This window comes from Rhinoderma darwinii, chromosome 11 (genome assembly GCF_050947455.1).
Source record: "Rhinoderma darwinii isolate aRhiDar2 chromosome 11, aRhiDar2.hap1, whole genome shotgun sequence".
Taxonomy (NCBI): domain Eukaryota; kingdom Metazoa; phylum Chordata; class Amphibia; order Anura; family Rhinodermatidae; genus Rhinoderma; species Rhinoderma darwinii.
The window spans coordinates 15,950,518-15,978,367 of record NC_134697.1 but is presented as its reverse complement, the minus strand read 5'-3'; the positions used below and the strand labels follow the sequence as shown (position 1 = coordinate 15,978,367).

General features: G+C 44.1%; 2 protein-coding genes across 2 annotated transcripts in view; one reads left to right on the top strand and one right to left on the bottom strand.

Annotated features, from left to right (window-relative positions):
• Nucleotides 1-1,572: 1,572 nt before the first annotated feature.
• On the bottom strand, nucleotides 1,573-26,921 carry PI4K2A (phosphatidylinositol 4-kinase type 2 alpha). Its single transcript, XM_075843050.1, has 9 exons — nucleotides 26,259-26,921; nucleotides 13,393-13,593; nucleotides 11,524-11,655; nucleotides 10,175-10,328; nucleotides 7,887-7,948; nucleotides 7,702-7,801; nucleotides 6,306-6,439; nucleotides 4,608-4,667; nucleotides 1,573-2,682 (listed from the first exon to the last, which is right to left on the bottom strand). Exons 1-9 carry the CDS (start codon nucleotides 26,631-26,633, stop codon nucleotides 2,521-2,523), a joined length of 1,380 nt encoding a protein of 459 aa, XP_075699165.1. The 5' UTR covers nucleotides 26,634-26,921; the 3' UTR covers nucleotides 1,573-2,520.
• Nucleotides 26,922-27,522: 601 nt separating this feature from the next.
• MORN4 (MORN repeat containing 4) overlaps nucleotides 27,523-27,850 on the top strand; it is a 28,411-nt gene continuing 28,083 nt past the window's right edge. The window contains exon 1 of the mRNA XM_075843049.1: nucleotides 27,523-27,646. The gene's annotated coding sequence lies outside the window, so the exon portion shown is untranslated. The remainder of the gene's footprint in view (nucleotides 27,647-27,850) is intronic.

Genomic DNA, 27,850 nt, shown 5'->3' with positions numbered 1-27,850 from the left:
GGGGGGTTAACTGCATGCAACTTATACATTGACTCAATAATAAAACCGTATACAGTAGGCTCCCCCTAGTGGTGGCTGCAGGCATTCAGTACTTTAATAATTTACCTCTATAATTTGGAGTTCTGTATAGGGCTATATTCACACAGCCTATTTTCGGACGTTTTTCGGGCCGTAAACGCCCGAAAAATCTGAAACAGAACGCCTCCAAACATCTGCCCATTGAACACAGCTCTGTATTTTCAGACGTTTTTTGCTAAGCGTGTGAACATACCCTTAGAAAAACAAAGCTCCAACACCTATGAAGATAAAAAACAAAATGCATGTTCAAAATTGAAGATATGCTTTCAAAAAGATGTAGCCCTAGGTTTACTTTGCAGTATAATCTCTCAGTATTGAGTATAATTGCAAAAAGTAATGGAAATTATTTGCTTAGTAAAATTAAAGGCGTTTTCTGGTGTAAGATAAATTAAATATAATATCCGTACAAGTTTTCAGTCTTTGGGTGTAAAGACGACTGTTCCTATTCACTTAAAGCAAGCAGAGATCTTGAAGATGGTGAAAAACTCACAGTATATTAGAAAGTTGCAGAACTTTCATTATATAATGACCGCTTTATCTGCATAAAACAGGAAAACCCTAAGACTGCACAGCGTTAAATCTATTAACTATGAATCCTAGACCTCATGCACACGACCGTAGTGGTTTTGCGAGCCGCAGAACCATGGATCAATTACGGTCCAATAACCTTATATTGTGCATCCGTGTGTCATCAGGATTCACAAATCTGCAACAAAAATTTTGATGTCATCAGTTTAGTCAAGCTGCAAATGCAGACCGTAAAATGACTTGTCCTGAATTTTTGAGGCCTGGATTTGCGGACCCTGCACAGATCCCTGAAAACCACAGTCACGTGCGTGGGGCCATAGAATTGAATTAGGTCCGCAATTTATCTGCAAAAATGTGGATAAATTGCAGACCCAAAAGCACAGTCGTGTGCATGAGGCCTTAGGGCAAAGCCACACGTGGCGGAAGTGCTCTTGAATTCCGCTGCGGACACTCCGCAGCGTTAATCCGCAGCGGAGCCGTTTCTCCATTGACTTCCACTTCTATTTAGCAGGGTTCGTTTAGACGATGCGGAAAATTCAGCTGCGGAGCATAGGCTGCGGTGCGGAATTTGGTGTCCGCAGCATACAATGGATGTTGCGGAGTTGTGGCGGACTGGTTGCGGACTCATGGCGGAATTTCTCCATTGACTTCAATGGAGATTCTAAATTCCGCAATGAAGTCCGCAGATTCTGTGCGGCATTGATGCAGACAGTTGCGGAGGAAATGCGCCACGTGTGGGCATGCCCTTAGGGTCTGTTCATACAATGTGGTCAATACGCAATAGGACTGCACGAGAGTAGACCCTTATGGGCATTGCATACGACAGAGTGCAAATCTGTGAAAACAGACCCGACTTTTCGATCCTCGGAAAGATAGGACAGGACCTGACCAGCGCACACAGTGGTGTTTCTAATGCCTCATGCACACAACAATCACAGTCAGCACAATAAAGACAGATAACACCTGTACCGTTTAACATTTATTTAATCTGCCACAGGGATTTGGTTAAAAATTTAGTTATTTTAACAACAGTCTATTTTCTTTCTTAACAAATCCACAAAGATTTGCCGAAATTATAATAGCAGATTTTATGGAGAAAGCTAAAAACACAACCAGTCCTATCTGTAGCTTTAAAAAAATATAATACAACCCTCACTGAGGGCTTCGTAACTTAAACTTTGGAACAAGTGCAGGGATCATGAGCGTGTCTTTGTGTATATTTCCCAAATACACACGAACAGAGCAAGATGCTGGGAAAGCAAGATCCCTCCTTGCTCAACTACCAGTGCGTGCAATAACCTTGGCATCCATTAGGTGGCAGTCTGTAGAATATGCTGCTTAATAATCTAGAACATGCACACGTTACATCAATACCTACGTGGTATCTTGAGCTCCAGCTAATTCATTGCAAGGCTAGCGTGCATGCCCAGGTTATTTCAAGTTTGGTTTATAGAAGAGGCAGGTGACCTTCCAGATCTCGTGGAATTAGAAGTTCCAGCAATCTATTCTATGAGGAGAGCCACAGGTACTAGGCGTAGTACATTATCAGGTAGTGTGGACGTTTTCCCATGGTTATTAGCACTCGGTTACACTTCTTGGGTGGATTCGGTAATAGTACAAGTAAAGGGAAAAGCTTCACGGACGTTTCTTGAATTTTGTGATATTACACCCTGTGTTGTATAGTATCCCTAATGCCATATGCATGCACCTGGAATGTATTTAGTTTGGATATACATTCCATGGCAGTGAATTAGTCATTGATAACAGTGCTCCCAACATCCAGACTGAACCTTCTCTCCACTTGTCAGTTTCCCACAAAGTTTTTTTTACCATCTCATTTGATGTCCAAGAAGCGGCTTTACAGCAGCACATTGACACCTTTCTGGCCTTTCCGAAAAAAGCAGACGTCAGTTATTACCACCAGGAAAAGAATGGCTTGCGGCTCTGGAAGCTCTGTGTATAGGACTCGCTGGTGCTCTTCTGATGTGACCGTGCAGTTTCCACTATCACAGGTGGAGTCTGGACCAGCTGCAAAGGACTCTTTTCATCCTTAAATGCCTGAGACAAGTTGAGGATCTAAGTAAAAAAAAAAAAAAATTATGGAAGGTATTTACAATACAATACAGGCATAAGGCTGTGTGAGGAGCTCTCTCTCTCTCTCATTGTCGCCCCCTGCTGGGTAATGCGTTTTGTATGAGATTCGAAGACGAGTCGGGGCAAGGAAAGTGACAACTCCTTTGGGCATAGTTCTGGCTTTGAAAACTAGTTGTCACCGCCTCAATATATCTTTGCTGCCACTATATAGTATAATACTGCCACCTATGCATAAAAATATAGATATTGAATATAAAAAATAAAAAAAAAGGTTCAAAATTGGATGACTTAAGACAATTTAGGCAGCATTTAGTTTCAACCAGTAACCTATATATAACAGATGGCATCATTAAGGCAGCCATGACATCAAAGACAACGGATAGCGGACTGCATGGATCATGGTCATGTGACCTTCGTCACATGGTGACACGCTGCCTCATATGATCAGGAATATAAATGTGCAGGATAAGTCTCTGTATAGAAACCACACACATGATTATATTACATATCTATAGATCGGTGACTCGTAATGAAATCATCTCCACTATGGAGTGATAAAATAGATCATAGGATAATCGTTCACATAACTGGAGGTAGTTTATGACAAAGCTAGTCTCTTTAGAGCAAAAAGATTCACATCCTGATGGAGAGTGGTCTTTGGCTTTTCTAGGAGATCCTGCAGGATACAAAAAGCTACACACTAATGAAAAGCTGCAGTATCTTTGTTCTAGTGAATGGTGGGGATCGCAGTGCTCGGACCCCCAATGATAAATATATCAGATGTTTTCTGTAACTGGAGGTACACCAACACGTTCAACTGTATATTCCTAGGTCCACAAGAGACTACTAGGTAGATACGGTTTGAACAAAGCAATACACTGTGCACACTTGGAAATCAATGATCCTGGCTGTGTAATGCACAGATGGGCCAACTCCTCCACAGTGAGAGCCCCACTGGCAGATAGTGGGGTGTGCTGAATCGGTGGATCCCCAAAGGGCATTTGAAAAAGGGTTGTGTGGCTAGACAACCCCTTTTAAAATAATCTACCTTGGTAACAGACCGCTTTAAATTAGGATACCTGCTACCGCATCTGCTGAATGGCCCCCTGCAATAACACAAGGTCTTTGGCGGACTGACTTAGAGGGCCCCATGGCTAAATTCTATGACACCTTTCTTAGGTAGGGTGGATGCAGCCATGTGGTCGCTCTCAATCAGCAAAAGAGACACACGTCATTTACATACAAGGCATGCAATGTTCTGGGGCTCCAAACGGCAGTAGCACCCGCTGGTTTGCCTTCATAACGTTAAATGAACACTAACTTTTCAAACAACTTATGCTGATTTTATAGTATACTTGACATAGATAAACTTTGTAAATTTACTTACGTTTAAAGTTTTATTGTTTTATCCATGCAAATTCTGCGTGAAGTTACTGCCACTAGTTGTCTCCCTTACTGTAATCTGCTGTCCACCTCCCGTTGTCAAGCAAAATCCGTCTCACCTTACAGAGCAGAGAGAACGGACTGCAAGAAGTAATGGTGGTGTGTCTCCTTACAGCCTGCCCATAGTAATCTATGGAGAGGGGGAGCAGGGAAGACAGATGCTGCCCATAGAAGTCTATGGAGAGGGGAGCAGTGAGAGAAAGACAGACCCGCCGCCCATAGAAGTTTATGGAAAAGAAAGGGGCCGGAATGAGCATGAGCAGAGTGAGAGAGAGAGACGCTGCTGCAGCTGCTAGTAAGTGTTATATCTCACACCAGAAATTAGCCCAGAAATAGTGTTATGGTGAAATAGAGTAATTTTTCTGAAAAGCCATCTGAAAAATTATGTATACTTTAAAGACGTCTGTCAACATAATGTCCTTCAAGACTCATTGTGATGGATCGAGGAATGGTAAATGACTTACCTGCCCCCTCATAACTGCGATCTGCTTGTGGAACTGTCCGCGGTCAAACCCTGGATCTTTCTGTAGCAGACAGACATTAATAATTGGTTATTATGTCATCACCATGATTACTGTAAACAGTGAGAGGTTAAAGTCACCTCCATAATTACAATGTAGAGTATCCACTCCGAACTTTTTTAGATCAAGGCTCTATTCACACTGCAGTCAGAGCCTCCATGGCAGATTCCATCATATTTCATGGGAAAAATAACTCTGCATGCAGCGCTATTTTCCATCAAAACGATGGACACTATCCCAGAACCAGACAAGGCCCTTTTACCTGGGCAGAGGATTGGCTGAACGAGCACTCATACGAACGATCTCTACTGATCATCGCCCTGTGTACAAACCCTATGGGCACTGTAATAAAGGCAATTAGTGGTTACCACACAGTATCGGTTACCCATGTAGAGGACCCAGACAACTCAGGAACAAAGTAGTTGACCCTTGACACTCTGCATTATTCAGGGATTAGGGTGCACATACTTATCATGAAGCATGTCAAGCTGTGTCAGCACACGGGGTAAATCATTGATTCTCTTGCCTCCACGTAGACTCCTATTTTTCTGCTGAATCTTGTTTACAAAGTATTTTTTCTTACTGAAGAACCACAATCTTTTGAGAGATGATTTTTCCCTTTAAACTGTAGCAGATTGTACAAAGCGTAGGAAGGAATCAGTCACGTCCACAGAACAGAGGCTCATATTGTTGCCGGCCCAACAAACACTTTCTTTTACGCTGGTAGATTCCACATTAAGATACCAAATGGGACCCACAAAATGAACCACATTCATTTCTGTTCATTAGTTTTAATAAAAAAAAAATTACCGTACATTTACAAGGGGTGTCACACTGAGATAACCGCTTTCCCTATGGCCTAGTAGAGCATATGGACATCATATAGTGGCCCCTAATTGGGATCACCATCTATGATCCACAACAAACAACCACCAACTATCAGAGGCTCCCGGCAGATTGATTTTAATAGTCGCCATGTAAATCCTAAATTTCCCCTGAAGGAGCCACTTTAGAGGATATGTATGGCCAGCCGCAGCTTCCCCTACAAATAACAGCTGACTCCCGGGGGTTTCTGAATCCAGAGCCGATTGTCAATCCACCTTTTTATAAAGGGGCTCTCATGACCCTTTCGTATAAAGATATGAAACCAGGTACATTCTATGACCCTATATTAAAGCGCCGCTACACACAAAAGTACATAGACTATAGAAGGGCAGCAGTATTATAGGATAAGCTGCGTACAGCCATATGCTCCTCAGGGAACAATAGATTAACTTGAACAGAAATTGGAGAGAAGGTAGAGTCCATTTAAAGGGTTCCTCTACACGTAGCAGCCACGGACCGTGAGGCAAAACCGCACATGTTTTTTTCACGGCAATTTGCTGCTGTTTCTGGCCGCCCGGCTTAAACAGATAAAGCACATGGTTACAAGCCGTACATCCAAAAACTGCAGATCAAATCTGCGTGAATTTGTGATACAACCGTGTGCCGTTTTGCCACGTGACACACTACCGCTATGTGTACAGGCAGCCTAAGAGGATGCAAATGAACAATTCCCTAAATAAATTTAAAAAAAATAAATAAATAAAAAACATGGAAAAAAAAAAAACAACAAACTGTAATATAATGCGGTTATCTCACCTTAAAAAGCTCATAGAGATCTTCCTCCAAATCTTTGACAAAATTGGGGTCTGAGATTTTCGGGAGGATGAGTTCTTTGATCTCCTGGGAAAATGGAACTTTGGCTTGCGGTAACCATGCCCAGTAAAAAGGATCTGAGGAGGAGAATGAGAAAAAAAAACAAAACGCAACACAACAAGACATTATAACGGATCTGTCTGCTGAATATACTGCCCTAATGCGAGAAAAATTATGGAGAGGTGTCCCAAAATCATTCATTCCCCAGTATGGCGTAATATAGCCCCCTGTCCTGGCCAGCACAGGCTTCAGCCTAGAACACGGGTCAGTGAAACTTTAAGAAAAAGCAGAGCTCCATCAGTTTGGGTTAATGCTACATCAGTTGTTGCCTGTAGTTAGACTTTAAAAGGAAAAATCCTTAATGCACCTATCCTTAGTACTGGCAATAAACGTGCGATCGGTGGGGGTCCGACCCCCAATCAGCAGGTTTAAGGATAGACAAACAATGTCTGTCTTTCTCAGAAACCCCCTTTATGAACCACGGCTTCGGGAAACCAGTTACAGGAGTTGTAAGCTTTGGACAATCCCTTCTTCTTAGAAGAGTCACCCAATGATTAGCTGGTCTCAGGTTATCCCGCGACTGGGACCCCCAGAGTCTGGCTGAAATCTGCAGGGTAACCCAGCAACAAGGGATACATTTTCCTTAAGTGCCTCCAGTGGAAAAATGAAGCGCTGTGTATTAATGTAATGCAGAGATATGCTGGGTCCTCCAGGGAGAGAGATGCGCTATGCAGCGGCTCTCCACTCCAGATTATTGATGGGGGTCTTGAATCAGGAACTCCCCTCTATTAATTCAGAACTCCCTGATGGGGTACCGTATTTGAAAATGGGTTTACTGAACCGGTCAACCAATTTAAGGAGGCGTTCCACCTTAAGAGAGATAGAGTCACGTCTGAAGCCCACAGACAGCCTAAAGGTGGATTTACGTGGGCAGATAGCCCCATGTTTACCACTTTTAAAACTAGTGCAGATTGACAATACAGCTCGTCGATCGACGCTCGTTGCCCCTTAAAATAACACGCCTATCTGGCCGAGCAGGTACGCTAATGGGGGGAGGGGGGGGGGTATTGTGGAAAAGCAGTCGGCTGACAGCTATATTATATCCATTATATGGCACCAGCTGTTGATGAGTGGATACTGAATCCTTGGTTACATCAATAGTATTGAAGCGGCAGTAAAGTATGTACTTTAGGATTCTGTTAATAGTTATTATATTCGTTATATAGTTACTATTTATGTTTGTTATATATATATATTCAATAGGTGAAGTTTTACAATCAATAAATATCTCTAAGTAGATTTGCAAAGAAGAAAGAAGATATTAGAGGTACAAACGTACAGGCTCTCCAGGAATCCGGATGTTTGAGTGGGAAGGCTAAACCATTGTCGATAGCAGCAATCTTGATGATGGGTTCTTTAACCAAGACCCAATCAGAATCCTAAGGAGAAGTAAATTGTTAAATAACTCAACCGAAGCTTTGGTAAATACTATAAACGTCTGCGCAAATCCCTGCGCATACTGACCTTGGAAGCTGCATTCTCCATGGGATAGTCATACTTTATCAGCCAGTTGTCATTACCTCGATCTAGAGAAACAAGAAAATGCAAACATCAGCGAGTTGTATAATGATTGTCCACCAATATCTGCACCCAATCTAGATTGTGTTCTTAATCCCTTTGCTACCAAAGACGTATGTAATACGCCACAACTTTACACTCTTGCTGAACTAGAATATAAGGGTGTAGCTTTTAAATGATACCAGGATCACAGCTCTCGGTGTAATATTCGGGACGCAGCACTCGTTTGAAGACTGGGTGTAAAGTTTTACTTCCTGGTTCTGTGTCTGTGAAGAGGAGGAGGGAGCAGCGAGTGAGAGCAGGAAGAAGGATCACAGCCAGCTACTGTTATCTCTCCCAAGTATAGCCTTCCAATGACCCCAGGGGGGGGGATGTAGGGACTATTCTTCATGTTATCAACTCCATAAGGGGCAGTATTTGCGGTCTGGGCTCCTTAAAGTCAATGTACATATTGCATGTGCTTGGTCCTCAGGCCGTCCGTACCATAATTACGAACCGTGCACTCGGCTACTGTCGTGTGTATGAGGCCAAGAGGTGGTGCGTGTCTCAGGCTCTGCTTGGATCAGACTTCTAGCCAGAACTGAATTTTTATGCATTTTCTTACACTTATATGCAAAATTGCATGAAGGCGCTCATGTGTGTAAAGTCCTGGGGGGCATTTTCACAATGTGCCAGATGTATACTTTCAGAAAACATATAGGTGTGGTGGTATTTTAGGATTTTTTAAATTTAGGCTTTGTTTGTGTACATCAAAAGTGTGAAAACTTTTCCCGGCAGAGAAAGAGTTAAAGGGCTTTTTTTTCCAGAAAAGACACCTATGCCATATTGATAGGACCACGCTCAATCCCATTAACTTGAAATGTAAAGTGTCCGCACAACTGGAAATCAGTGGGGATCCAAATGGTCAGACTCCCAACTAACCGATATTTATGGCATATTCACAATCTTTCTAGTGGGAAATAGACATTTTCTCCTATGTCATATTGGAGCATGATCAGCTAAGAGGAGGGGTTCCCACGTGGCTCTGGAGGACTGACAGCAAATCCTGAAATAAATGGATGCTCACGGATTTCAATGGGCTATGGGACATTTTATTAAGATAGCATCTTTATTGTGACTATGTATGAAGTAAGGCTTCGTTCACATCTGCGCCAGGGTCCCGTTCCAACGTTCCATCTGAGATTTCTGTCGGAATGGGACCCTGACTGACACAATGTTGACGGATCCGGTCCCTATGCTTTCCGTTTGTCTCAGTTGTGCAGGGGTTCCGTTTTGACAGAATCAATAGCGTAGTCGACTTTCTATACGTGATTATGGCGACAATCATCATGCCTGAGCTGCTGTTAACAGCATTTAGAGATCTGCTTTACAGCAGCCACAAGGACCATAGGAACCGGTGTACAGGAGGGGACCCATTGACTTCTATGGAGAGTTTTCTAGGCATGCCCTGTGGCCTGTGTAGGGGTCATTGTGCGGGGAGGCAGAGAAGGGGAGCCGTGTCCATCACCTATTGTCAATGCTGTACCCAGTGTTATCTATAAATAGGCGTTACCTGTCAGTGAAATCTTGCCTGTGATAATAAGAGGACTGCTGAGCGGAGATCTCTACAGAACAGGAAGGATCAGTCTATTATATATAAATAACACAGGATCCACCATTCATAAGTGTTATCATCACAGGCAGGGTTACACTGACAGGTAACGAGATGACTGCTAAGAAGAGATTGTTACAGAACAGGAAGGATCAGTCTATTATGAATGGTGGATCCTGTATTATCTATATATAGGTGTTACCGGTCAATGTAATCCTGCCTTTGATGATAATGAGATGATTGCTGGGAAGTGATCTCTACAGAACAGGAAAGGTCAGTCTATTGTGAGGCTCAGTGGCCAGAGTGAAAACTGCAAGAGGTGGTAGTTCATTGGCCATGCAAGCATACTAAAGAATTAACAGCAAAGTTGCATGGAGTGGGGGGGGGCGTAGATTGTGCATCAGGTCTCTATTTGGACCGGCCCGGGAGGTCACAAAGGTTGGTGGAAGAGACAGATTACTACAATGGAAGTTAGTTCTGTGCAGGTGGGTGAAGCAGACGTGTCACAGCTTAGTGGGTGAGGGGTTGTGATCCAGCTCCTTAACTATTCAATGATTTTGTTAAATACAGAGTGTCTGATGCAACAAATATTTGCCCTGCACTTATGTTATGGGCTTCTGTGGGTTCAACAGTGACAATATACCTGTGTTTCGGATGATGTAATCTAAAACCACCAGCCTCTCGAACTGTAACTGTAGCTGTCGATTGGTATTTTCGGGAAGTGGTTCAGCCTCAAACCTCCGTAGCCAATAATCTGCATCCTTATAGCCTTTAACAAACAGCTGGAAGGAGCCAACCTACAGGAAAAAAATAATAATAAGAATATAGATATATACAGTCTCAATATAACATTTACTCAAAGACGAGGCAATGATTTCTGCTCTGTCTCTATTACTAGGATGTATGAGACACGACAGCACCGTTTTCAACACAAATAGGAAGAGACCTGTCAATCTCACTGAGCTGGGCGGGGAGATGGCAGATTGGAGCCGCCCAGCAGACACTTCTCCCTGAGCCTGGCACTTATTAAAACTATGATGTCTATAAAACGCTGCAGTGCTTTAGAGTGATATGGTTTAGTGGGGTCAGGGCACGAGTCACAAAATCATGCCGCAAGCAGTCAGGTGCCGACTTCTTCCCTTGGAGAGGTCGCCCTCTCCCCAATCTTGCAGTAAAATATCCCTACTCACTACAATCGTCCACAAAAAACTAAAATTGTTATCCTTCATACCACTGTCTGAGCGTACTGTAATCCAGCACGTATGGGATCTAATAGGTAGCATCATGAAAAAACGAATAATATAGTAACTAGAACATCAAATAAGCTAATATTTCCTAGACAATCCGATTCTGGACTAAAGGAATTTGACTATATTTAATATGGTAGTTTGTTTTGCTTTTGTTCTAACGTTTCTTTCCACAGAACAGAAAGAGTGTAGCCATCGAGATGTTGGGTGTAATCGAATCAATTACGTTAACCCCTTCCCACATATTTACGGTGCATGCGGGATTTTCCTATCCAACCCAATGCTGTAAATGTACAGCGCCAGTGCCCGCGCCTTCAGCAGCGGGTGCCAGCTGTAATATAGAGCAGATATCCTGCTTCGAAAGCCAGAATCAGAGAGAACCCTGATCCTGGCCGTTTAACCCATTAGATGACGCCGTCAACAGCGATCACGGCATCTAAGTGGTTGAACATACAGAGAGGCCTATTGTTGACGTTCCTCAAAAAAAAAATAAAAAAAAATAAAAAAGTTCTATTTACCGTCCCGAAACGAGTACAGCGACGTAAAGATTATATATATATATATATATATATATATATATATATATATATATATATATATATATAATCATGAAAAAAAAAAAAAAAAGAGAAAAAATATGGAGCAGCTCTTTAATCAGATGTAATCCAGGTTTTTGTTAGTCCCCACTGGGCAGCATGGAACAGGCTCAGTGCTGCAACACAAGTCATTGGCTCTCCTACCGTACCTTGGGAGGCAATCCAATCCGATTAAACCGCTGACCAACTTTTGGCACTTTTTCCAACGCCAGCCGCTTGCCCCTGGACTTCACTCGGTCTATAGCGCTGTAATTAAACGTTTCACTGGATAAAAATACAACCTGCAAAAAAGCACAAAGACCAACTTTAATGTCTAGAAATGTTACAGTAATCCACATCAATAGATCGAGTCTCTAGAATGAAAAAGAATAGACTTTGTGACGGGGCTGTCAGAGAGTGGTGAGGAGCCCTAGGAAATAACGGTTGTTGTAACACTTCGGTTACCGCATTAGGTTTGAGCGGAATTAGTTTATCTTTTATTTATATTTTTTTAAAGATACATTTAATTTTTTCTTTAAATGCCCTGCGCTTGCGTTTAGAGAGTTTATTCCCTATTCAGGACCCTCACCTATTAGCTTGATCATGGTCTCACTACAAAGAGCATCTCTTGCTCTGTAGGACCCGGCATATCCACGCATTGCAGACAGTCCATTGATTTCAGTGAGAACTCTGTAATGCTTATTTTCTCCTGCAGTGGCGCTGCAGGGAAATTGAAACCATGTGTCCTAATTTCCACACAGATTACAGCGGATTGCTGGAGATCAGTTTATTGTCGGGAGTCCCTTGTAACATGCAGTTTTGGACGGGTAAACTGAATCTCTTGTGGCCAATGGCCCTTGGATATCGCCCTAATGTCCATACTCATATCCTATTGCAGAAACGTAAGCACAAAGCAGTCAATACCAAAAGTTACATATTAAGGCCTCATGCACACGACCGTAAAAACTCCCGTTATTACGGGTCGTAATTACGACCCGTAATAACGGGCTCATAGACTTCTATTGGCGACGGGTGCCTTCCCGTTTTCTCACGGGAAGGTGCCCGTGCCGTTGAAAAAGATAGAACATGTCCTATTTCAGGCCGTAATAACGGCACGGACAGTCCATAGAAGTCTATGGAGCTCTCGTAATGACGGGTGGCTACATGTGTGCACCCGTCATTACGGCAGCGTTGCTAAGCGACGTCAGTAAATAGTCACAGTCCAGGGAGCTGAAAGAGTTAACTGATCGGCAGTAACTCTTTCAGCACCCTGGACAGTGACTACCGATCAGTATAAACCTGTAAAAAATAAAAATAAAAGACGTTCATGCTTACCGAGAACTTCCTGCTTCCTCCAGTCCGGTCTCCCGCCCGTTGCCTTGGTGACGCGTCCCTCTCGACATCCGGCCCGACGTCCTGGATGACGTTTCAGGCCATGTGACCGCTGCAGCCAATCACAGGTCAATCACAGGCTGCAGCGGTCACATGGACTGCCGCGTCATCCAGGGATGTCGGGCTGGATGTGAAGAGAGGGACGCGTCACCAAGACAACGGCCGGGTAAGTATGAATTTCTTTAACTTTTATTACAGAAAGGGCTGTACCTTCTCTCTATCCTGCACTGATAGAGAGAAGGGGCTGCCGATTAGTGCAGTGCTATTTTGCCGCCAAAAACGTGCCCGTAAATACGGGTGGAATACGGGTGACACCGGACCCATATTTACGGGCACGGGTTCGTAAATACTGGTGCAAAACGGGTCAAATACGTGTGACACCGGACCCGTATTTACGGGTGGGAAAAAATACGGTCGTGTGCATGAGGCCTAATACTGATTTAAGGGGATAAAACCATCAGGACAGGCTGAATGTAGATTAGGGAATGGTCAGATTATTTTTTTGTGATGATACTATTTTCCTTCCCATAAGGAAACATTGAAGTCTTGTGCAAGTCATGGTAAATGCCACAATTTTACTGTAAATCGCAGACTACTTCATACCACGGTGGACCCATAACCCAAGTCTAGCTGAAGAGTGGCATTACCCTAGTCCGAGGAACAATATTTAGCTCCAGTTTTTGGTCTACTAGACTGGCTCCAGCCTCAGACATATATCCCTGGTTCAGAACAAGACAGTCCCGTCCAAAAAAGCAGGGACAGCACAGCTTCTGTAGCCACTTTGTCCACTTGGGGTTAAGCTGACCATATGGTTCCTCAGTTTTCGGTTTGAAGACTGCAATGATTTCCTGAAAGATAAAGGAGAATGTCATGTATAAATGAGTCATCAAATACGGCCACTTCCTAAAATAAAAATCCTCAGCATTCTCATCATAAGACCGGAAAACATGCCTAATGTAACCAACGTCATGTGCGCCGTGTTGTAATTCAGTGCATCCACTTGACAGGGGATGAAACAAAAATGCAAAAAACCAAAACAAATAAAAAAGTCCATAAAGCAAAATTATAAAATAGTTTGTACAGAATAAAATAAAAATAAAAAATGAAAAAGAAGGATCTTTGTTTTTTTTCCCCCCAAAAAAGCACCACATCTGTCTATAGGTTGTGTCTGGTATTGCAGTTTAGCAGTATTCACTTGAATGGATATGAGCTGCAATACCAGACACAACCCATAGACAAGAGTGGCGCTCTCTCACCTTTTTTTTTATTTTTTTCAAACAAACCATTAAAGGGGTTGTCTCAAGATTAAATTGAAAAGGTGATAACATGTTGATCTGTGGGGATCTGACTGCTGGGACCCCCACCGATCACGAGAACGGGGCTCCCATTCCTCTGAATGAATGGAGCGCCAGGTTGGGTATGAGCTCAGCTGTTCCATTTATTCTCTATTGCATTGCCGGAGATAGCCGATCACTGTACTCCGGCAGTCTCATAGACAGTGAACGGAGCGGCAGTGTGCACCCTCGACCTGCCGCTCCATTCATTTGGAGGAACGGGACCACGGTTGTGATCGTGGGGGTCCAAGTGGTCAGACCCCCACCAATCATCATGTTAGCACCTATCCTGTGGTTAGGGGATAACATTTAATCTTGGCTTCATATGAATAAACATTAAAGGGGTTGTTTCGTCATCTTCCATGGTGCAGAACAGATTTTGAATACAATATAGAAAACAGAACATACAAAGTAGAGTCAGATGCAGTAAGAGACAGCCCTACCCAAAACAAGCTGACAGTAAAGAGACAGTAGGTCGGGGTAGTACAGGCTCTATGGAAGACTGGTAGTTAAAGTGGTTTTCCAGGACTGTAACATTGATGGACTTTCCTTAAGACAGGTCATCGATTGCGGATTGTGGGGGGGTCCAACTTCTGGCACCCCTGCCGATTAGCTGAATGAAGGGGCCACAGACCTGCCGAGAGTCAGACCCCCACGATCAGATATTATTAGCCTTATGGCCATTTCCATCACGGCAATCCTCGCTGCGGGCAATGACGGTCACTGTTGCCTATTGACGGCTCTCGCAGGAGGTGCGTGCGGAGGAGCAATGCTTATTGTAAAGGTGGTCAGTAAATATGTGAACGGAGCGTTACACCCAGACAGCGCTGTTCTCTCATACGTATAGATCACCCAAGTGCTAAATACAATTAACATGTTCATGTGAAATCCCACAACAGGCAGGAGCCATACAAGTGCGGGATTTCTCATAGTGACCACAGGTCAAACGGGATTGTGCAATATTCTCACAACCCTAAATAAATATTCTACGTCCAAGGTCGTATAAACGAAATATATGAGTATGAAAAATAGGGGAGTCCTGCAAATCACCCCAGCAATGTAATAAAACGGAATTATCACTCCGCCGCCAAGAACACGGACAGAGCAGCCGTCAGGAATTACAGGGGAGGATATGAAATTACACCAGCCTAAGATGTAGGAGTAGGAAATATATCAGGGATGGACAGGACTCTGAAACCACGAGAAAAAAAAAAAAAAGGTCTCATGTAAATAGACCCTTAGGAGCTCATTTAGACTGCCCCATGTGGTACCCCAAAAACATACTGATAGGGAAGTTAGATTGTGAGCCCCAATGCGGACAGTAAGCGTGGACCTTTGTACAGCGCTGCGGAGTATGTTGGCGCTATATAAGTAACAGAAAATGTGGTACCGGTAGCAAACATTAGGTAGTCCTTTCTTAACCCGCCTGGTGAACGCTGTAGGAAAAACAAGTTCACATTGCAAGAATTGCTATTTTTTCATCATCTCGCTCCCAAAAAAAATGGAATAAAAAAGTGAATAAAAAAGCGTATGTACCGAAAAAAAAAACTACAGCTCGCCCTTCGAAACTAATAATAATAAAAAAAATAAAGTTATGGGTCTCCGAATATGACGAAGCAAAAAAAAAAAAAATTGTTTTTAACAAATTGTTTTTTCTGTGTAAATTTTGCGTCACCGTAATCGTATTGACCCGCAGAACAAAGTTAACAGGAATCAGGTTTTTTTCACACTCCAACCCACAAAGATGATTTTTTTCAGTATCCTAATATATTATATGGTACATTCAATACATTTAAAAACTACAACTCGTCCTCATAAAAAAATAAAAAAAAAAGTCAGTTATGGCTCATGGAATGCAACGATGGAAAATACTAAGATGATAAAAAAATAAAAAAAATTGTCTGCGTCTCTAAGGAACGAGAGGCGGCAGTTGTAGTGACATGTTAAACGGCGCACGCTTCTTAATAAATCAACCACATATTTAACAGTGAGAAAATGAAATCCACGCCGGCAATTTCCTCTTATGCCACATAATAAATTTGACTTATATACTACGCCCACTTTCCCCAAATTTTACACTGCTAAAAAGTCACACGTTATCACTTGCTAGGGTTTAGCGATGCCATTTATGCCAAAATCTGGTCTAATTTTCATAATGATTCTGTGGTATTGACTATCCAATGGGATATAAAAGATCCAAGACCTGAAAGCCCCAGATGAGATCCAAATTAGTAAATTCCTCTGATGAACCTTTTAAAAGTCATTGCTCCTTTCTTCAAAAAAAACAAAACAGCACACCACCTGTCCACAGGTCGTGTGTGGTATTGCAGCTCTGTCCTAATCAATTCAATGGAGCTGGGCTACAATACCCGACACAACCCATGGACGGGTGTGGAGCTGTTTCTAGAATAAATCAGTCATGTTTTTCTATCCTAGAAAATAAATCACTAAAATCTATTCCCCAACTCACACAGCAGAGATTTACTGCAATGATGGAAAACACATTCTACAGGATACAGATAAAACCTACAGATCTCAACCTGCACATATATCCTGGATTTACTAGAAATAATATTTAGAATAATTGGAGAAAAGGGTTGTATGAGATTTAAAAAAAAAAAAAAAAATGTATAACTACTTTCTTTCAGAAACAGCGCCACTCTTGACCAATGGCTGTGTCTGGTATTGCAGCTCAGCCCCATTTACTGGAATGTTGTAATACCAGACAAAGACCAATGAGCGGCACTGGACAAACCCTTTAAGGCTCTACCTACTTTTGGTAAGATTTTGGTAATTCTATTATGGTTTTTCTACTATAGGGAAACACGGCTGCCACAATTAATCAATGAAAACTACAATATCTCAGTACATGGCGCTAGAATAATAATAGGAACCGAATATCTGGACAATTATTTATTAGAAAAAAAAAATAAAAATAAAAAAAGAAGAAGAAGGGTCTTAATTGATGGGACAGGATTTAAAAAATAAATAAATAAATAAAAAAAAAAAAGAATTATTTAGATATGCACATTTAAAAAAAAAATGGAATAGAAAAAAAAACCCGCCCAAAAAAACAAAACATACTATTGAACCTCAGAGACAAGCTTCCTATTGTGTAAGAAAATAACCGCATGGAAGAATCAGGAGACTCATAGTAGAAGTATGAGCGGCCGGACTCGTGACTGATAAGTCAGTGGTCACAGTCAACATCTTCTTCATACACGCGAGGATCACATATAGAGACATATAAATGCTGACTGCTGGCATGTGTGGCCCCACAGGGGCCTGAAGGGTAAGGGGGCCACTGACATTGTATTGGAAATGAAAGTATTCCACACTTCAGTAAAGTGGTGCCCCGGCAATTGCATCTTTCTAATATACGATAAGACCTCATTCTGCCACATACTTTACTCTCCACACCGGGGTGGGACACATCTCGATCTTCACACCGGGGGGGAGCTGGACACAACTTCACATGTATACAGGGGCAAAACCGCCAGGGATTGCAAATTTATACATATATTCTTACACCTGTATACACATTTTGTTGGAATGTGTGGCTCAAACTTTTGTGTTGTTTATGTGATTCATATATGGGGGGGGGCCTCCATTTTTTGATCTTGCTTTCCTCCCATTCTGCCCTGGGTGATTTTAATTAGTTTAATGCTGGTTCCAACCATCCCCAGATATATGTAGGTTTAGTCCCAGTTCTGGGTGTATGTGCAGCGTTAGGGACCCACCTTAGAGGTCGACTTGTCGTGGCAGGTGGGCTCACACAATTTGATCAAAATGTGCACTAAGAACCTTCCTATTGTAAGTAGGTTCAGCAGTAATACATATTTATTTATATTTAGTGGTTTAGGTGGCATTAGTGTTCGCAGTGTGCTGTCGCCATTTTCTTGTGTGAGATATATATAAAAATTCAAATAAGACAGACAGCACTCCAAGCAAATAGGTGAAAAAGGTGATGTGTTTTAATCACCCCACAGGCAGGCAACGTTTCAATCCGGCTCAATGGGATCTTTGTCAAGCCTTGACAAAGATCCCATTGAGACAGATTTTTTGTATCTACAAGGGTTCTTAGCCTCAACCCAGGAGGTTTGCACCCACCGCTGTAGCTGTGCTGCTTTATTATTCATATATATATATATATATATATATACACACATATACACACACACATACACACAGCTAGTCACTAATTATTCTTAATTATACAAAATTGTGGATGCCTGGACTGATTGACATATGTAACAAAGTTTTCCGTCACCGGTCACCTCCACTCCCCTTATTAATAAAAAAATAAAAATGGAGTGAATGGAAAGAACGTGGGACGGAACCTGAAGCCTCTATATGGCAAAAGGAGAGCGCAGAAAACAAACAGCTCTGCTTCCAAACTGCTGTTTGTTATTCTAAATTGGAGGTGTAGATAGCGGAGCTTCAGTTCAGACCAAGATGATAGGCACCAACCCAAAATCAATAACAAGAAACCATCAGGTCTGATAGAACAAACGAAAATAGAGACTCAGCAGATCCAGAATAGCGATAACACAACAGCGAAACAGCCAACAACATAAGACAGGATGATAACTGCGTAAAAGGTGAAACCGGAGGATGGGTAAGGTGAGAAAGTAGGCGATAGAAATCTGAGACACGAGGCACTTTTACTCCTGAACCCTAGAAATGACAGAAGTGAGATAGGAGTGGAAGGGGGCACGGAGTTACTCTTGTTTCAGAGGACTGCGCAAACAAAAGTACCACGGAGCTCCAAATACAAAGACGTAAAAATATCAGATAGTACCGAGAACAAATTTCATCGACTTCCCAAGAAATTAGACTTGTCGCTAGATCCGGATACCTTTGGAGGGTTCTACCAACAATACAATGTCTACTGGGGTGGCTTTCATCTAATGGGCTGGAAAACCCTGGACAGTGGGCAATATGGTAGACACTCATCTCGAACCAGATTACATGATATATTATTGGAATAGTAATTTAATCTCAAGACTGGTTGGGAGATTCAACAATACATATCATCACCACTACAGGGATTACAGACCCTTAAGGGCTTTCATCTAGAGGGCTGAAAGACCCTTGCTCAAGGGCTTTCATCTTAGGGACTGGCAGACTTACAATTGAGGACCTTCACATAAGGTACTGATAGAGCCTGGAGTGAAGGCAGAGGTCTGAAGGGCTGCCAAATGGTAAAAGAACAGCTGCTCACCTTCCCATCCTCTTCAGGAGTTGCTCAATCTTCAGCATCACCCCTATAACTAAGGGGTTGGAAGGCCCTCATTCAAGGATGTCTGAAGAGCCGCCAAACCCTTTGCACGGGGCAATATGAGACTGGGGCACTAAACCCACCCTCCTCCATACAACATGCAGGTTACTGGTGGAGTAGATCTTCCCGGTTGGGAGAATCAATCATCCAAAACACAGACCCCCCTGAAACCCCCCCTCCATCCTGAGGTCGGAACCATAGCCAGGTCTTATTTACATAGTGGTTGCCCAAAGACATTTCCATAAAGTTCAACCAAGGGATGGGAGAAAGGGAAGGGAAAACTAAAAGAACTTTGTTTCACCCCTATTTAACCAGAGGAAGGTAAAAAAAAAAAAAAATTATGAACCAATCTGCCCTAAAAAGGAAAAAGTTCCCTCCTGATCCCAAGTGGCGATCGGCATTCAAGATCCGTAATCTGTAAAGTCATTCCAGTTTATTTCTATTTATAAACACAAAAGGAGGAACTAAAAGTTAAAAAGTGGAACATCTTATAACGTACAAATGGCATGGCTTTATATGGTCCCGCTGTATATCCACCAGTGATGTCCCATGCTGCCCCTATATACTAGGATCTGTATCACGGTCATCTAAAAACAGCATCTCTAGACTTTATTGTATTATCCGAAAATATAATCTAAACCCATTAAATTGTAACCTCAAAGACATCTGACGCCAAACAAATCTAATATAATCACATAGTGGGGACTGTTCATCTGACGGCTGATAACAGGGAATGCTGCATCTCTGTAATACACGGCCTGTTCTAGGTTGGAGGTCGAGCTGAGAACTCAAGGACAGGGCTGTATAAGGTCCACACGTAATGGAAATTTTGCGCATGGAAAACAGTACCCAACGGTGCGGATGTGCCCTACGGATTTTCTAACAACAATTACAAAAAATGTATTCATTTAAAATCCGCACTTGTGGATTTTGATGCAGAAACACAGCAAAATCTGCAACATTAAGATTTAATTGTGGGTTTTAAAGAGGACCTGTCACCAGGTCATATAAGTTGAACTGGTTGTCCGACCTGAATGGCGCTGTATCCCCGATTCAAGCGCGGTTTTTCTCCTGGGACCCCGTTCCCCTCTTGCGTTGGAGCCCTATATACTTTAATTTGCTGTAGTTACCCAACAGGGCGTGAACTACCCTCATTCTCCAGAGGTGGAGCTAGCTTCCCTGCCTCTGACCAATCAACACGAGGCAGCTTCAGAGCAGCCAGGAACAGCGTAATCTCGCTAGAACAAACATATCTCGCGAGATCGCACGTTACCTGGTCGCTCTGGGGCTGCCTCATGCTGATTGGTCTTTTGAACCGGGGGAGGGGTGGAAGGAAAAAAAAATTATTAATAAATCAGCGCTGGAATTAGGGAAACAGCGCTATTCAGGTCATACAACCAGTTCCATTTATATGACCTGGTGACTGGTCCTCTTTAACTTCCCCATTGAAGCCAATAGGGGAAATCCGCAAGAAATCGGCAACTATTCTGCAGCATAAATTGATAGGATTAAAAAGTCTGCACCGCAGGCCAATTTCTGCAGCGTGTGGATGACATTTCTGAAAATCTCATTCACTTGCCTGCTACTGTATACTGCTGCAGATTTTCCGTGCACAAATGGAGAGTCCTTGTTCACACAGAGTTTTTTGGAGCGGATTTTGACGTGGAAACCGCGCCAGAAAACGGCTGAAACTGCCCCCCCATTGACTTCAATGGGAAGCAGAAGGCGCTTTTTTTCCAGGGCGGCTTTTAGCCGCTTGCAGACGAAAAGCGGCATGTCCTATCTTGCCGTGGTTCCACCCCTGAACTCCCGTTGACATTAACAGGAGGCAGAAAAAAACCTGAGGCGCTCGTTTCCGAGCGTTTCTCGCTGCGTTTTGTGTCCGCGGTCCTCAATGGCCGCGGGTGGAGAACACAGCAAAAACCACAGCGAAAAAGATCAAGCAGGTCAAAATCTTCATCAAAATTCCTGAAAGAATTTTCTGGCAGATTTTTTTCTACCTGCAAGAAACTGTGAAGTAAGCCAAAATCTGCAGCATTTCTGTTCTGTGTGAACGCACTCTTATTATGGAAAGTTGGAGTCCTTACTTTCCCCTATGTCTAAGGTGACTGGGATCTTGAAATAAATAATTCAGAATGAGGCATCCAGTGACTGATCCTTAATTGACAGGCGAGGAAGCAAACAAGAAGGTAGATGCGAGAATCCTGGGAATGTCAAACAAGCCCTCGTGGCCGTCCTGTAAACACTCGTGTCCAGTGCACGAGGATGAGCGAGACACAAGGAGCTACGTCATGTCAATGTGCCACGATCACACCCGAGTCCTGTGAATTAACATGTGGACCGCTGCAAACCTGACGTCTCCCACAGGAACAAAGCACCAGGCTCTTTGAAAAAAAAAAAATCCCCGTCCTTTTCTTCCTCGACAACTGCTGCCAGGAGACGTTTATTTTCCCATAAAGTCACAATTCTGGTGCAATTTTACTTAGAACTCAGTCCTCTGTTATTCCTCCTAGAAATATATGAATAAACTGACATCTAGGTGTTAGCATTCCCCTTGGCTGATAATGTCATCCCTGATTGGTCAGTGTCAGTCTGCGTAGGGACACACCCCCAACTGGTAACAACCAGTTATCAATGCATTCTTACATTTCTAGGAGGAATAACAGAGGAACGATACAACGTAAAGATCAAAGGTTTAGTTCATACATAGCTTGCTGACAGGCAGGAAAAAAAAATTGCCTCAAAACTCCTTCCTTCTTTTTCATTACTAGCAGTTTGACGCTTCCCCCTCCCCCCTTTTTTTGCGCCTTTTCTTGACTGTGGACGTTGAACGCTGTGCAAAACCGCTGCAAAAACGAGCGCCGCAGGTTTTTTCTGCCACCCATTGATTTCAATGACCGGTCAGAGCCAGAAACTGCTAAAAGAAAGAGGATTCCGCTTTTTTTTTCCAGCAAGCGGCCAAAAGCCGCGAGGGGGGGGGAAAAAAAAAAAACACAACACCTGTGCCTCCCATTGAAATCTATGGGGGCGCAATTTGGCCTATTATTTGGCACGGATTTTGATGTGGTTTCCGCGTCAAAATCAGACCAAAAAAAAACTGTGTGTGAGCTGACCCTTAGGGCTTATTCAGACGAACGTATAATACGTCCGTGCAACGCGCGTGATTTTCACGCGCCTCGCACGGACCTATGTTAGTCAATGGGGCCGTTCAGACAGTCCGTGATTTTCACGCAGCGTGTGTCCGCTGTGTAAAACTTACGACATGTCCTATATTTCTGCGTTGCTCGCGCATCACGCACCCATTAAAGTCAATGGGTGCGCGAAAATCACGCGCAGCACACGGAAGCACTTGCGTGTGATTCGCGCAACAGCGAATGAAAAAGGTATGAATGAAAATAGAAAAAGCACCACGTGCTTTTTTTGTTTACAAACATACAAACAGTGTCAGAATGATGGTGGCTGCGCAAAAATATCGCAGCTGCGCATCATACGGGGCTGACTCACGAAGCTGTTAAGTACCTTTTGCACGCGCAAAACGCACACGCTCGTGTAAATCCGGCCTTAGAAAGATGCTCCAGAATTGTTATTTCATGAGAATATAGTATTTACATGTCGGGAGACGTGACCGACTTGTAACAAGATGAATTTCAACTTTTAAAAATAAGGAATTGTCAGTTATGAAATTCCCAGTATAATAATTTATCATTCAGACGTATTACCTGTGACCTGGAGGAGCTGGGCCAGTGTGACGGCAAGTATGAGCTGCAATAATACGACCCGTACTTTCCCGCTGGTAAACACGCGTAGTGTATAAGGAAACAAGCGCTCGTTCAGACAGAAATGTCAAAAAGTCGAAAATTGGGATCTATATCTTTTAAAGGTCAATTGACAGAAAACAAATGCAATACAATTGCCAAATGTGATTCAAATATATGACCCATCCGATGCTTGAGAAAAGTGGCGGTCCCCGAAACGTGGCACAGGTGTTGTCAGACGCCGACCCTCCACACGTGGTGTCTCTGCTATCGGCTAAAGCCCTGGATCTAACTGAGAAGACTATGGAGGAACTCTAACCAGGACATTTCCAGGACTAACCTTCGGATTGGGTGATATATTTGAATCACATTTGGCAATTATATTGCATTTGTTTTCTGTCAATTGACATTGAAATGATATAAAGCACAATTTGCTACTTTTTGACATTTTCTGTCTGAACGAGCGCTTATTTCCATATCTAAAAAGGTAGAAAGCGCCTCTTACTGCACTACCTCACCCACAGGTTAGTTTATTATTAAGGTCAGAAACGATATACCGAAACTGGCCCAGTGACACTTACAGGACATTTTTGCATTTGACATTTGCATCTCTATTATTTCGGGCCGGTTGCTATGGTTTGGTGCAGTCCCCCCTCCCCTTTTATCATTCATCGGTGTCCGGTTGAGAGCCGTGTACGGTATATTAGTCCATATGAAGATGTGTGAAATCTGTGCGACATGGGCACACTTGCCAACTTCTATCATCTCACTGCCAAGGCCGGCCACGTGCGAGAACCTGACCCGCACTGCAGATAACAGACGGGCGAGATCATCCTCTCATTACTATAACGTGAGGTTACATTATAGAGTGACACTGGGCGAGAAGACTTGTGGAACCAGAGCAGAAAAACTAATATAGATCTCCGCAGAAATCACTGCATCTCCTAGGACGGGCCAGAGGTTTATGTTTTCTGCATTCAAGTACCGAGTCTGCAGCAAGTTAAAGGAGAACTCAGGTTCCCTGTGTGCCACCAGCTAAAGGAGAACCCAGGACCCCGTGTAAGGGAGATCCAACATGACGTCCTTAGCTACATATGAGTGACCAGCAATGTCCTTAGCTAGTTAAAGGGGAGCCCAGGAACCTTATGCGTTGACAGCTAAAGGAGAACCCAGATCACCAGTGTGGCGCCTGCTAAAGGAGAACCCAAGTAACCCCTCCACAGCCATGTGCAGCCAGTATAAGGGAGATCAGACATGACGTCCTTAGCTATATATGGGTGACCAGCAATATGTCCTCAGCTAGTTAAAAGGAGAGCCCAGATACCTTGTGCACTACCAGCTACAGAAAAACACAGGTCCCCAGTGTACCGCCAGCTAAAGGAGAACCCTGGTCCACCAGCTAAAGGAGAACCCTGGTCAACCGTATGCCGCCAGCTAAAGGGGAACCCAGGCCCACCGTGTACCGCCACCTAAAGGAGAACCCAGGCCCACCGTGTGACACCAGCTAAAGGAGAACCCTGGTCCACCGTGTGGCGACAGCTAAAGGAGAACCCAGGCCCACCGTGTACCACCAGCTAAAGGAGAACCCAGGCCCACCGTGTACCACCAGCTAAAGGAGAACCCTGGTCCACCGTGTGCCGCCAGCTAAAGGAGAACTCTGGTCCACCGTGTGACGCCAGCTAAAGGAGAACTCTGGTCCACCGTGTGACGCCAGCTAAAGGAGAACTCTGGTCCACCGTGTGACACCAGCTAAAGGAGAACTCTGGTCCACCGTGTGACACCAGCTTAAGGAGAACTCTGGTCCACCGTGTACCGCCAGCTAAAGGAGAACCCTGGTCCACCAGCTAAAGGAGAACCCTGGTCAACCGTATGCCGCCAGCTAAAGGGGAACCCTGGTCCACCGTGTGCCGCCAGCTAAAGGGGAACCCAGGCCCACCGTGTACCGCCACCTAAAGGAGAACCCAGGCCCACCGTGTGACACCAGCTAAAGGAGAACCCTGGTCCACCGTGTGGCGACAGCTAAAGGAGAACCCAGGCCCACCGTGTACCACCAGCTAAAGGAGAACCCTGGTCCACCGTGTGACACCAGCTAAAGGAGAACTCTGGTCCACCGTGTGACGCCTGCTAAAGGAGAACTCTGGTCCACCGTGTGACGCCAGCTAAAGGAGAACTCTGGTCCACCGTGTGACGCCAGCTAAAGGAGAACTCTGGTCCACCGTGTGACACCAGCTAAAGGAGAACTCTGGTCCACCGTGTGACACCAGCTTAAGGAGAACTCTGGTCCACCGTGTGCCACCAGCTAAAGGAGAACCCTGGTCCACCGTGTGCCACCAGCTAAAGGAGAACTCTGGTCCACCGTGTGACACCAGCTTAAGGAGAACTCTGGTCCACCGTGTGCCACCAGCTAAAGGAGAACCCTGGTCCACCGTGTGCCACCAGCTAAAGGAGAATCCAAGTATCCCATCCACATCCAGCTTCATGACACGGATCCTTTCCACAGTCTGCGATCCAATCACCAGTGCAGCCAAGGAGTCTTAGGCCAAAGCTACGCTGGAATTAGTCATGTGACCGCGATCACAAGGCGGTCTTGTGAATCACATGATGCAACTTTAGTGCAATTTTTCTATCTTCTCATAAAAGTAAACAAATAACGCGCTGTGACGGAGCAGCTTCTACCATCATTTGTACGGGAGCGCGACTATGACGTCACACGTCAAGGACGCAGTGAATAGAGCTCACTACAATACGATCCTACAGGTGTAAAGTCCTTGTATAAAACAGTTCTGCAGCTACTTTGCGTTTCAATACCGCATCAAATGTCCTTGAGAATCTCTGTTTGCAGTGAGTGAATGGAAATATTATTTTTACATTTAGAGACGGAAAACCTCTTGCTTCAGACAGGATAAAGATTTGTGCTGCTGATAATCTAATTGGTCCACATGGGATTGTCTAGACTATATACAATTGTAACAAACTCTCAGCTGTGAATACAGGTTATCCACCTCAGCATGATCCCATTCACTGACCGCAAGCAGAGATGGGGAGAATAGTCATGTGTACTTTTGAGAACATAGGGGCCCGTCTACAGCCATTATCCTGGGCCCCTGACCCCAGTTACAGTTGGAGGGGCCCCATCTCCTCACCTCTTGCTCGTCTTTGACGAAGTAGCTTCCGCTGGAGCCCTGGTAGATCCTCTCCGGGAAGATGCCCCTGCTGATCGCCCTCTCCGCCCTCCTCACCACCTCAGCGAACTCCGGGTCATCAGGGAAGCAGTTCTTCTCCCGGTGATGTGACCGCTCCAGCAGCGGCTGCCTCTCACTTTCTGAGGGGGATTCGGGTGTAGAAGGCGCCGAGACGCACTGCGGGGAGGGCTGCGGGATCCGGACCACTACTCCAGGCACGATAGGAAGGCGAGCGGCGGGGATTAGCGGTGCCGGTGACACCGGAGTAGGCTGTGACTGGAACGTGTAGTCAGGCTGGTCCCGCACCGGAGAGACCAGCGGGCTGCTCTCGTCCATGGTGTAAACAGACACCAAAAGAGGAGGTGGGAACAAGTGCCCGGGCACCACCAGTGACAGACGGAGAAAACGGCGACAAGACAGGTGACAACCAGCTGACTCACAACTGCTGCAGGAAACTTCCGGGATTGAGAGCCAATGGGAGCGGGAGAGGGCGGGAAAACCAGCGAGCCCCGCCCAGTGTCACGACTAAACACTGAAAAGGATCCTATAGATGGCGTATTGCCCTTTTCAAAAATGGCGAGACGTTTCACCCCACTGTTCCTAAAATATCTAAACACTAATTTAATATTTTCCAGGAAATATTGTAAATTTCATAATCCCGCCATTTACACTCTACATTATTTGCAGGTTGTAATAACTAGTAAGAGAAACAGTGGATATCACGTTTATTTGTTTTCCCGCATTAAATATGGCTTCTGTCCTTGTTTCCTGAGGGAAAACCTTTTCGGCCAATCATAGCGGTCGATGGTGGCCGTTGACATGACGACTGAAGACACTTCCGGGACTCATAGTAGGAAAAGGAGGCGTGGCAAGCAGCATTCCCCGCATTCTCTCTGTACGAAACTGTCAAACCATTTGGAGGCGTATTTTCAGGCGCCCTGATGACGTATTGCCCTTTTCAAAAATGTCCGCTCAGCCTTTCTAAAGTACGGTCTGTAAAATACATTGAAATTCACTTCTTATTTTTAAAATACACGTAATAAAATATAGAAATCTGGGTCATCTCCACTCAACTGTCTTTGTGTAGTGTGAAAATGAATAAAAGTTGCTGAAACAAATGACTGTCACATTCATATTTTCCATCAGTAAACATGGCGGCTACATTTCTTTGCAGATGTCAGTATCCGTCCAATCATAGACGTCGATGATGTGTGTTGTCATGACAACAGCCATCAGGCCCGACAGACAGATACCGGGGGTGGTGGGGAAACGAGACAGGACTGCAGACAGTGTTGGGAGCGGAGCCAGTGAGTGAGCAGCGAGGTGTATGGGGAGCCCTGAAGGCCACAGTGAGTGCTGCTCGCGTCTATTCTCATGTCACACATCCCGGCGCTGCATTATTACTATACTGGACACCTGTCGGTCTATTTACTGCCGTGTCTCTTTTGTGCATTGACTTGTGGTGCAGTTGATATTCTGTACTAGTACTACTGCCTGATTGTACTGCTGGTGCTCTGTGTTAGTCCTAACATGCAAGTTTGTTACAGCTGTTA

Excerpts from the sequence above, each read along its gene's own strand:
- PI4K2A (XM_075843050.1), bottom strand. The coding sequence starts at position 26,633 with ATGGACGAGAGCAGCCCGCTGGTCTCTCCGGTGCGGGACCAGCCTGAC. Across the intron at positions 13,594-26,258 it reads TCGTCAAAGACGAGCAAGAG|GAAATCATTGCAGTCTTCAA; the intron begins GTGAGGAGATGG and ends TTTATCTTTCAG. Across the intron at positions 11,656-13,392 it reads ATATTGTTCCTCGGACTAGG|GTTGTATTTTTATCCAGTGA; the intron begins GTAATGCCACTC and ends GCTTTTTTGCAG.